The following is a 12,213-nucleotide window of genomic DNA, read 5'->3' as shown; positions in this document are numbered from 1 at the left end:
AAATCAGTCCTTTCCTTCTGAGAAGAGAAGAGGAACCATAGTTGGATATCGATGGACAAATTTCTTTCCATGTCCATATAGGAATCCAATCCCTCGCTTAAGACCTAAGAGGAAAGTCTCCCACGATGTTATTATCTATAATAAATAAATCCTGTCATCGAGGAAGTATAACTCATCTCAAACTCTGCAAGTATTATAAATTTATAACTCATCTCAAACTCTATTGAATTGAATACAAATCGCAACCCTGATTCCCACAACGTACTGTTGCTTTACCACCACCGCCCGACGAAAAAAACACAACCAGAGTTGAGGTGTGCAGAGATCTTCTGCAAGATTTTCTTTGAGTTCAGGAGGCCGGAAGGAGAAACATCGAGAATAATCAATCAGAGAAAAGCTTAGAAATTAGTAGAGGAGGAGCGACATGATGAAAAAGTACACGAGGAGGAAGAGGAAGAGAGAAGAAGAAGAAGAAGAAATTCAAATTCGGTCAGAACTGCCAACCGATATAATAATCGAAGAAATCCTTTTAAGACTACCGGTGAAGTCCCTGATGCGATTCAAGTGTGTATCCAAACAATGGAAAATTTTATTTGCGGATCCTCGTTTCATTGCTAAACACGTCGAACGATCAACTAATGAAAACCGAAACCCAACTCTCATCCTTCAACTAATTTTGAATCGTCTTTACTCCTCAAAGATTGAATCCAACAGCACAGCTACCCAGATGAAAGGAGAAAGGGAAGGAGAACAACTCGCTGCTGCTAAGGAATGGGGATTTCCAGTGACTTTTATTGCTTGCGAAGCTTCATGTGATGGCTTGGTTTGCTTACGCTTAATTTCAAAGGATGATACAAAGGATAAGGATGACAGGCGGTTCATACACAGGTTACGACTATACAATCCAGCTACAAGAGAATCCCTTCCACTTCCACGAGATCCAGATCTAGATGCTTCTGTCGACTCTCGTTCAATTCATGGATTGGGCGTTAATCCTATAACCAAGGAATATAAAGTGGTGAAGATTTCTTATCACAAGCATGCAATGACTGTCAAGATATACACAGTTGGTGATGCTTCCAATAGGTGGAAAAAAATTCCTTATTCTTTTCCTAATTTCCCTAATGGGTATCCAGATCACCATAATCCATCTATTTGTGTGGGTGGATCTCTTCATTGGCTGGCCAGTAGACCCACTGATATCCCCAATGTAATAGTGTCTCTTGATTTACACCAAGAGGTGTTCCAACAGATGCCTTCGTTGCCTTTCTATAAGCCAGATATGAAGCTTTGCCTTGGCTATTTAGGAGGGTGCCTCTCTGTATCTACGAGCTTCCCAATGGAGGATTCGATCGACTTATGGGTGATGAAAGAGTATGGAGTGAGGGACTCCTGGGCCAAAGTATTTAAGATGAAATCTCAAGTTTCTCAAGAGATAAACATAACGTTCGCATCATCAAGAGGATTTTTCAATGATGGTCGTGAAATTCTATTGATGACAAATACAACAGCACCCGTTTTGTACAATCTAGAGACCCAAGACATGAAAATGATAACTAAGAATTGGTGTCTCAATTTCAACATGTTGATGTATACTACTTTTGTGGAGACCCTAGTTTCTCTTAAGGTTGAAAGCAGTAGTGAGACTTCACCTACCCAACAAGAAGAAAGAAAACAAGAAGGGGATATGATGATACAAGTATAGTTTAAAAGCTGAAAGCGGTGAACACCCAACTATTTTGCTTATTTTTATTTGTTTTCTCAATAACTTTTCTGGAAGAATAATTTTGAATGTTGAACTTCCAAATAATCTATATGCTATGTGAGCCTGTGGATTGTGTTCTCTTTCATCCAATTTCGATTGGGTTGAATTGCATTTTAGGTATTTACTGTTTCATTTAATTTTATCTAAATACTTATTGGGACGTGTTGATAATTTGATTACTAATTGTTTTTACCAAAAACTTTAGATTTTGGGAGGGGTGCTTCTCTGTATCTACTGGCCTCCCAATGGGGGTGTCGATCGACTTATGGGTGATGAAATAGTATGGAGTGAGCGAATCCTGGACCAAACTTTCTAGAAGAAATTTGATATTTCATATCTTCAAGAGGACTTTTGAAGAATGGTCGTGAAATTTTACTAATGACGGATAAAACAGGGCCAAATGTTGTACAACCCAGAGAGCCAAAAGATGACGAAGACAAAAATGAAAAACTGTGCTTCACGACAACTATTGCCCTCCCTCTATCAACTCCTTTGCTGGTTTTGTGGAGACTTTGTTTTCTCTTAAGTGGGTGAGCGATAAATTAAATGGTAGAGTTAGAAAATAACAAAAAGGGATTAACACCTAATAATTTTACCCATTGTTTTTTTGTAGAAAGACTAAAATTATTGATACTATCACAAAGAAGCATCTGAATGAATAAACTTCTTAATCCAAGAAGTAGAAATAGACCAATCTGATAGTCGCAAAAGTGACTTTTAAATGTTTGAACTTTAGAAGGCTTTCATCCTAAGGAAGCATTGATTAGCATTTGTGATTACGAATTGATAGAATTAGAATTCAGTTTAGTGGGGAATAATCTTGTACCCGAACATGTGATTGGTTCTCTGAAGAGAGTGGAAGGCACATAGACTTCAGGTCAGGATCGATGAACTTAAGAGTATATAAATCATTTTGAGAAATTTCACCAAATACAAATTATTTTGATTAATTTCATTATTGTAGAGGCTATACAGTACACTAGGATTTGCTGGAGACCATACCATTTGTTTTGTCCTATAATGAAGCTAAGTCTCTTATGTAAGGTAGGGTGTCCGAATTAGGTCAAGAGCATGCTTGGACCCTTTTGTTCAGAGCATAGAAGATTTCAATGCTAAAATTACCAACTCAACCTAATTAGTCAATATGATGTTAAAATGGGGATGTGCCACTAGGACACTAGTAGCAATATTTTATGTGAAGGTAGTAACACCAAAAAGGTCTTGAGTTCGAATCTCTGTCCCTTCACACCTCCCCGTTATGTCTATAGATCATTGATCTATGATTGATACAATTTTAGGGTTTAAATTAGTTTCAAAGCCAACTATATATGACCATTTACCTGCCTAATTATCAACTCCTAAACCCAAGCTTCCCTTAAAGTTCTAAAACCAACTATGACCATTTGCCCATCAAATTATCAGCTCCCAAACCCAAAAACAAATGTATAATTTCACTACGACTTGGGATATAACTTTTAGGAACATATATAGATGATAGAGATGATATAAAAGCACGGTAAGAGTCAGACAAAGAGTCATAAGAGACAAATTTAGCTATGGGATGCTAAGTACAAGATCTAACTCATTTTCTAACAGCAATGGAAAGATTAGAAGAAGATACCTCAATGGGAACAATAGAATTTGATTCTGGAGCAAGAGATTGAAGTGGTGACGTGTCACCTTTCACCACCTGCTTGAACCGGATGTAATTCTTCTTGTGATAAGTCTGCACCTCCTTATTTTGATCAATCTTGTTTTGAAAAACCTCAATATTGTTTCTCATAGGAGTGCTCCCCCTGACCAGGTTCTTCACATGGTTTAAAAATGGAAGGGGATAATTAGAGTCCTCAGGTATATTGGCTGAAGTCTCCTCCTGGTCAGGAAACACTTCTTGAACTCCTCAGTTGTGTTGTAATGGTGTGATAGAAAGGTTTAGAGTTGGAAAGACCACCTATCCTCTAGGACTCTTCCCCTCAAGAGATGTAAAGTAAGGACAAAAGACTCATTAAAAATGACATCTATGGAGACAATGGTTTTCCTAGAAGGAGGATGATAACATCTGTACCCTTTTTGAGTAGCAGGATACCCTAGCAAAATGTAGCGTAGGCCACGAGGAGCCATCTTACTTTGATGGGCTGTGATTCTGGCATAACAGACACATCCAAAAACCTTTGGTTTGGAGGGATAATAAAAGAAGAGGTTTCCTAGAGAAGCTCATTAGGACATTTAAAACCAAGTATCCTACCGGGCATCCTATTCATAAGGTAAGAGGTAGTGAGTATAGCATCACTCCAGTATTAATAAGGGACATTCATAGCAATCATAAGGGAAGAAACAATTTTTAAGAGATGTCGATTCTTCCTTTCAGCAACCCCATTTTGGGCAGCTATATCAACAGTACTAGTTTGGTGTATTATGCCAGAGTCAGAGAGACATCTCTAAAATTCACCATCAATATATTTTGTGCCATTGTCACTGTGAATGATCTTCACAATGGCATTGAATTGAGTCTTAATCATATTACGAAAATCACGAAAACATCAAAAAACCTCATTTTTCTGTTTTAAAAGATAAATCCATGTAGAACGAGAGTGACAATCAATAAAAGTAACAAAGTACCTATGGCTAGTAATAGACACATGTCAGCAAGGCCCCACACATCAGTATGAATTAGTCCAAAAAAAAAACAGATTTTATATTATGAAGAAAAGGTAAATAAGTAAGATGAGTTTGCTTCGTAAAAATGCAGGCTTCACAAAAAAATTCATTCTTTTTACAATAAGAAACTAAATCGGAAAATACTTTCTAAGAGTTCCTAGAGGGGGTGACCTAGCCTACGGTGGCATTGCTAAATGTCTGATATTACCATATGGACCTGATTAGGAGATGTAGTCAGAGTAGAAATAGATCCTTAAATTGGCTCTAACAGATAAAGTTCATTGTCTTTGTTGGAAAATGCCAAGTCAGCATTTGCCACATTAGTCTCCAATCAGTTTTGATGATGACAAACACTCTACTAATGTTTCCATGAAGATATGTTTTTGTCCAGCTCATCACTGCAGAGAATCTCGATGTAAATATCCGGTTCAAAGAAATTTCCGGAGAGTCAAGCTCAAGATCAAACCATCTTAGACAAAGAACCAAAGTCAAGAGGAGAGCATCAAGATCACTGATCAAGATCAAGTCAAGACCAAGTCAAAGATCAAGACTTAGGCTAAATCAGGGCTTAGGACACCTTTGCATACACACACATGTAAATACATCCATAATATGTAATCCATGTTACTAGAGTGACCTAGGACGTGTTAGTAAGGTGTACAACGCTTAGGATTGTCAAAACGATCTAAAAATCCAAGCCATATCCCAGCCCAAAGTTGTTTAGAAAAAGAAACGAGCGCCCGACGGATGTCCGTCTGCTTTTCATAACTCTGTTTCTCGGAAACAACGAAGGTCGAAGGATTTCCGGGACGGAATTGCTCGTCTGGCGGTCCGGGCCGCGACGGATGATCGGCGGTGGCGCGGACGGATGATCGTCCGAGCGGACGGACGTCCGTTTGTTTTCATAACTCGTGTTCTCGAAACAACGAAGGCCAGACGGAATTTCCGTCCGGCGGACGGATGCCCATCCGAGCCAAACCAGGCCGGACGGATGACCGTGCTGGGCGGACGGACGTCCGTCTGCCCCAGATTTGACTATAACGGCTAGTTTAAAGAGAATATCTTCTACAAACTGTTTGTAACGGATACCTTTGAGACGGATGTCCGTCTGGGCAGACGGACGTCCGTTTGGAACAAAATCTCGCAAAGATTTTATATCCGTTGGGGAAATGGGGAAAGCAGTAACTTGGGGTCTATAAAAGCCCAACCATCCCCATTTGAGAATCATCCTTCTCTCCCATCTAGCACATATTCACTCACAAGTGAAAAAGCAAAGTTTTGGTGTTTTTAGCATTATTGCTGTCCTCCCAACTCCGGTTAACTTTGAGGGATATTCCAAAGTTGAAGCTTTCATCGAAGCAAAGTCCGGAGTTATTGAAATCGCTGAAGTATATTGATTCTTGGTTCATTCATTACATCACTTGCACTCAAAGGGTAAAGGGTTACTCTCTTTTGATAGGTAATATCTAATACTTTTCGTATTGTGAATTGGTTATTTTAATTCTAGTCTAGGTTGATTAGAATTTATTGTATTGGATACTCTTGTCCGTAAACGAAGATTGTATTAGATACTCTTGTCCGTGAACGAAGATTGTAAAGGGTACTCTTGCCCCGAAACAAAGATTGTAAGGGTTTGTTTTCTCTACCCACTGTATTGAAAGAGATCCGTTAGTGGAAATACTCTCTTGAGACTAAGAGAGGAGTGGACGTAGACTCGTAGAGTCGAACCACTATAAGTTCTGTGTTTGTGATTGCTGTTTTTCATTAGATTTCATCTTGAACTGTCAATTCATTTTGAAATTGCAACTAAACCAGAAAATTGGTATAAACCACTAGGTACAACCTAATCACCCCCCTCTAGGTTGCACCAACAATTGTCTAGTTTACCATGTCCAATCTCCTTCCCTGTTACTGGATCCTGGAAGACACAGTAAGATAGGAAAAAATCACTTTACAATTCACGTCATATGTAAAACTACTGATAAAGAGGAAGTTAGTAGAGAAAGAGGGAACATGTAGAACTTTAGACAAAGAAAGTGATGGAGAATGTTGAATGGTCCCTTTTTCAGCAATGGAAGAATAGGAGCCATCAACAATTTGAACTTTATCTTTTTTGGAAGTTGGAGATAATATAAGAAAAAAGAGAATGAACCTATCATATGATCTGTGGATCCTGTATCAATGATCTAGGGAGCAGAACTGAAGAAACATGATAAGCTTATAAAAGTTTTACCTGAAGTAGCAAGGTAGGAGTTGGTATGGGTAGTAGAGGAAGCAGTAGTAGAGGCTGTACTGATAGTAGAAGACTCCAGAATACGGCATTGAGTAGCTAGCTCCTCCTCTAAAAAACCAATGTCTGCAAAGAGTGTTGTGGAAACTGTCTTAAAAAGATTAGCTTTCAGTTTTTCCCTTCTTTGTGCTTTTTTTGCTCAAAATCAGCAGGCTTCCCATGGAGCTTCCAACAATTAGCCTTGGTATGATATGGTTTGTGACAGTGCTCACACTTGACAATCTCCTTAGCCAAATCATTAGTGCGAACAGACTGTAAGGCCACAATAGGAGCATGAATCATGGCTAATCAACGGCTTTCTTTACATTGAACAAAGGCATAAGACTGTTCTAGTGTAGGAAAAGGAGAATGACTTAATACTTGCACTCTGATTTGATCATACTCCATATTCAAACCTGCCAAGAAGTCGTATACCCGAATCTTATCAATATGCTTCTTATAAGTAGTCACATCATCTAGATTAGTGATAATCCCCATGATGATCCAATTCTTGCCAAAGAGATCGCAACTCAGCATAATATTGGGCCATAGTCAATTCTTTCTGGGTAGTCTCATGAAGCTTCTTTCATAACTCATAAACCTGTGCATCATTCCCCAATTGTCCATATGTTTTAGTAGTAGCCTTCCGAATTTGGGCTGTAATATCAAGTAATAGGTATCCACGGGCAATATTTGGATTCATGGAATTTAAAAGGAATGACATAATAAGAGAGTCATTTGAGTTCCATTTATCCTATGAAACACATGTGGTAGTAGGTTTGATAGTGGTGTCCATAATGTGTCCAACAAGTCCTCTTCCGACAATAGTCAGGTAAGCAGATCAAGACCAGATCAAATAATTTGTCCATCAAATCTTACCGAGAGAGGATGAAGAGTGGAGTAATGTTTGGAGACAATGGGAGCAGCAGTCACCATCGATAGTTGCCATGTTAAAAAGATTGTCTACAGTTCTTCAATCTTCACTCTTTCCAAAATAATTGAAACGTCATAGAATAGAATAGCCAAACCATGATTCAAAAGGTGCATATAAGGAACACCATGTTTCTCTCTTCTTCTTCTTCTTCTTCTTCTTCTTCTTCTTCATTTTTTTGGGAAATTACAAATAAACCCCTGGGAATTTTGAATTTACAAATAGGTCCATGAAACTATGCAAATTTACACATAGGTCCTTGAAGCTATGCAAATTTACAAATAAGTTCCTGGAACTATGCAAATTTATATATAAGCCCTTGAAACTATGTAAAATTTACAAAATAAGTCTCCGAAATTATAGAAAGTTACAATTAGAACCCTGAAAAAAAAATGCAAATTTACCAACGAAACCCCTGAAACATCAGTATTTTTTTTTATTTATGTTTTAGGGTTAATAGAACTGTAGGTAAGGAGGGAAAAAACCTAAATATGGTTCGAATAAAGTTGGGCTTCATTCAAGGGTCGTTAGAAGAGATTTAGAAGAAAAAATCAGAGGAAGGTAGTGGTGGAGGTTCGTCTTCTCTTCTTCAAAATAACCGTTCTTGGTTAAAAAACTCATTTTTTGAGAAGACGATCGATGGCAATATTCTGCGATTCAGATGGAACCATGTGATTTTGCGATTCTGTTCTTGTCACAAGACGCAGTAAGAACCACTGTCGATAGTCTACAATTCTATTCTCGTCGTAAGAAGCAGCGGTGGTGGTTCTTCTTCTCTTCTCTTCTTCTTTCTCTTTTTTTTTTCCTTCTTTTGGTTCTTGTTGTGACACCCAGCCCAAATCTAGCCCGAAGACCCGATCTATTTTGGGTGAAGTAGGGTTTGTTTAATGTTGACTTTGAAGTTTGACCGTGATTTCAGTTTTACTATCTTTTAAAATCTTAGGTTAGCCATGTCAGACATTTCCCTTAGAGTTGATCCAATGTCCCAAAATGAGGAAGATGTCTTTGTGGGCCGTCTCAGTAGAAGATATGGTGTTTGACCCAAAACCCATGGATATTGATGATGGTGTTTCCTTATGGAAACCTTACTTGATTTGGTGTTGAACTATTTATTTGTGAAGAATAACTTGGTTGATGGACCTAAAGCTTAGTTGGACCTGGTTTGAAGACATCCCTCCATACTAGGTAAGTAGTATGATGTGTTGAAAGAAGCCCATCCAAAAATATTGAAGTTAGGCCCATTAAATCCCTATTTTTGAACAAGCTGTCCAGGCAGTGGCATTTTGGTAAATATCTGTTTTGAAGGTTTTCAAAAGCTTTATTTCTTTTAATTTCGTGGTAAACTATTCCCATTATGTTTCTAAACCTCTAGATAGTGTGGGATCGACCTTTGAACTTCCTCTTTGACCTTTGAACTTCCTCTTTATGATTGTGGGGAAGGTCTCATATTATTACCATGACCTTCCCTTGTGTCCTCATGATTGAGGGGTTATTCCTTGGACCATTGGAAACCAAAATGGTGTGATTTTGAAGGGAAATTCTTGGGTAACTCTCATGAGAGGGTAACCAATTGGCAACCCTTTTATTTTCTATTAATTCTTTGGACTCTCCCCAAAACCTTTCTTGATTGTAAATTCTTTGTCCTAAGGGTGAATCTTTATTCTCCTTAGTCTTTCTGTGGGATACACGGATTCTTGTTAGTAATCCCTAATTGTATGATTTGAATTTCTTTCCCTTCACTTTAATTAAGAACCTTATTTTTCTCTCATTGGTAGACCCTTCCTAATCCATTCTTTATTTTGAAATATTAATGAGATGTCCCCTTATCCATCTTGGGTTGTTTTTGTGAGAATTAATTATGGGTAACTCTCATGGGAGGTAACCAACTCTCATGAGAGGTAACCATATATGAAACCCTATTGTTCTTTTATCTATTGGAAACTCCCCCAAAACCTTTTCAGATTGTGCATTCTTTGTTTCTCTTTCCCTTGGGTGATATTTGTGTTAATCTAAACTTGATCACTATATTTTCTTCATGATCCATGTTTAACCTAATTAGGATTTCTAATTATTCTTTCTTCGTTCTTGTTCTTGATTGAGATTAGGAAAAAGATGATGCATCCTTGCAACCATCTATTCCATGATCTCATTCTATTCTTTGAGATCTATGATCATCATCATGATCTTAACCCTAGCCAATAGATTCTTGAAACCTTAACCCTAACCTTTGAATGATCTTTCTGGAAACCTTTTGTAGCCTTCCATGTGAGGGAAACCCCATGGGTAATGTTTCTATTAACCTAAACTAGATTTCCTATGATTTCTTGTTATTTTCTTGATAACAATCATTCCCTCTCTTTCCGTGATCATAACCTTTTCATGAGCCATATGTTATGATGAAACCCTAACCTCTTTGTTACAAACCTATTGAGATTGCTTTTTTGGACTATGATCTCCCCCATGTCTTCATTTGGGTTAGGTTGTACTTGGTCATCAACCCCATGAGCAAAGCACCCTTGTATAGCAATATACATGGGGGCGGTTGCTAGTGGCGGTCGATTGAACCAAGCGACCGCCTGGAGCGACCTCCCGGTCTGTTTTCGGGGTTTTGCCCTATTTTGCCCCCTGTTTGTTATAAATAGCATCCCTCGCCCTATTAATGCATTATTATGTTCGGGATTGCTATTTTGGGCAATTAGGTGGCTGTGGAAACGTGTGGGATTCAGGTCTGAAGTGCTGTTAATGATATGAAACCTTTTCTCTTCTATTCTTGGTGATTCTGATTAAGGTAATGAATCTCCATCTGCAATTCTCTTCTTTTAACCTCTAATTGATTTGAACCCATCCCCTTTTTGTTGGTGGTTACCCATTTGATTTGTTGTACTCCCTTTCCAATGTTCTTGATGAGATCCTGTCCAGAAACGAATCCTTGCATTTGTTAATGGATAGATCCAGTCAAGGGGAGAGTTTCTGGGTAATCCATTTATGATGATTGTTAGTTTTCCCTTCACCTAATGTCTTTAGGAGTGTTAGATTCGAGACTTAGGCCATGATCACTCGAAATCCGGATTGAAAACGGATGATCAGAAGCCTGGGTTTCGGATCTAAAACTCTCTGTTTTTGGGGCGGTCGCTCAACCTAAGCGACCGGCCGGTTTCCAGTGTCTATGTAAGTTTGATTTTGGATTTGTTTTGACTCTTGACTCTTATGTATTCTTGTAACCTTATGCCTAGGTGTTCTCTGTTTTAAGTAAAAGTCTTATAATAGTTTCTAGAATTCAAGTTAGAGGAATTTTACATAATTACAGGTAAGGACATGCATTCTTATTTATATGCAATTACATATACATGATGATTCTATTGTTCTATTTACTATTCTTTGATCATGTAACTTGTTGTAATTGTATAAAGCATGTGAATCTTATTGTACACTTGTTGTTTGTGGTATTCCTTGATGTACTTCATCTTTCATGATATTGCACAACTGTTCATGGTATGATAAAGAGTGATTGTAGTGTAGTTGTGATGGAAGGGGTATTCCTTTGGGATATCTTAGCTTGGGATATCAGAAGGCTGTGGAATGGGACACATGCCTGCTGATGTCTCCAGCACTATCATGATTACTGGATGACATACTTAGGAGTGTCTAGAATTGCATGGCTAGGTACCCCACATGCTATTACCCTTTCGGTAGGGGAATTGAAGCCGGGTGACCCGTGACAATAGTGAGATGACTATGTTTCATCCAACAGCGGTAACCAGTCCGTGCGGAGACTCAGTGGTCCACTGTTGGTCATGTAATGGTAGGGTTGCATATGTTAGGGTTGGGCTCATGGACGTTCAAGGAACGGACCGGGTGTCGTGAGGAGTCATGAGAGCATCCGCCCCAATAATATGTGGATGACCATAGGGTTAAGGAGTGGAGTCCAACAGCGGTAGCCAGTCCATGAGGGTTCTCACTCCTAGTTTGTGAAGGATACTGAACCGAGTTGGTTGGTGCCATAGGGGAAGTATCTGGACTTCATATAGTATGTTATCATTATGACTTGCATTGGATTAGAAACCCCGACATGCGCCGGTACTCATTGTCAATGGTCGTAGGTGAGAGAGTGTTGACTTAACCCCCACCATGGTTTGAGAGCCAGTGTGGACTTACCCCTTTGCCCAGGATCCCTACGGAGGTAACCAGTCCTTGCCGGATCAGAGTGATGAGACTTACCCAAATGAGGGCTGGTGTATATCTTAAAGCATGCAAGCCATTAGAGACTTGCATAGTTAGATCTTAGTAGCATTCATATTTCTGCATACCATCCATATCATTTCATCTGTGCATTCGTGGATTGTATTGACATATATATGAGAATTGCTTGTTCCTTACTGAGTTCGTTGGAACTCATTCCTTTCATTGTATGTATTATATAAACTGTACAGATGGTTGCACAATGTCGGAAGTTGGAGATGATTCATATGAAAGAGCTTTCTCGTATGAAGCTGATGTGAGACAGACAATGAGAGAAATGGACCGTTGCAGATATAAAACGCCATGGAGCCCTCCTAAAGATGCTGGTACGTGGACTTGGCTGGAGCCCCA

The 12,213-nt window shown here is 38.8% G+C and overlaps 1 protein-coding gene across 1 annotated transcript; it reads left to right on the top strand.

Moving 5' to 3' along the window:
• The first annotated feature begins 424 nt into the window (after positions 1-424).
• Positions 425-1,705, top strand: LOC149012470 (F-box/kelch-repeat protein At3g23880-like). The gene has a single exon (XM_089157618.1). It carries the CDS (start codon positions 425-427, stop codon positions 1,703-1,705), a length of 1,281 nt encoding a protein of 426 aa, XP_089013744.1.
• Positions 1,706-12,213: the final 10,508 nt, after the last annotated feature.

Source organism: Hakea prostrata, chromosome 6, assembly GCF_041222555.1.
Source record: "Hakea prostrata isolate BN-2017 chromosome 6, UWA_Hpros_2, whole genome shotgun sequence".
NCBI classification, from domain to species: Eukaryota; Viridiplantae; Streptophyta; class Magnoliopsida; order Proteales; family Proteaceae; genus Hakea; species Hakea prostrata.
The sequence above is the reverse complement of the archived record's forward strand: the minus strand, read 5'-3'. Positions and strand labels throughout refer to the sequence as shown.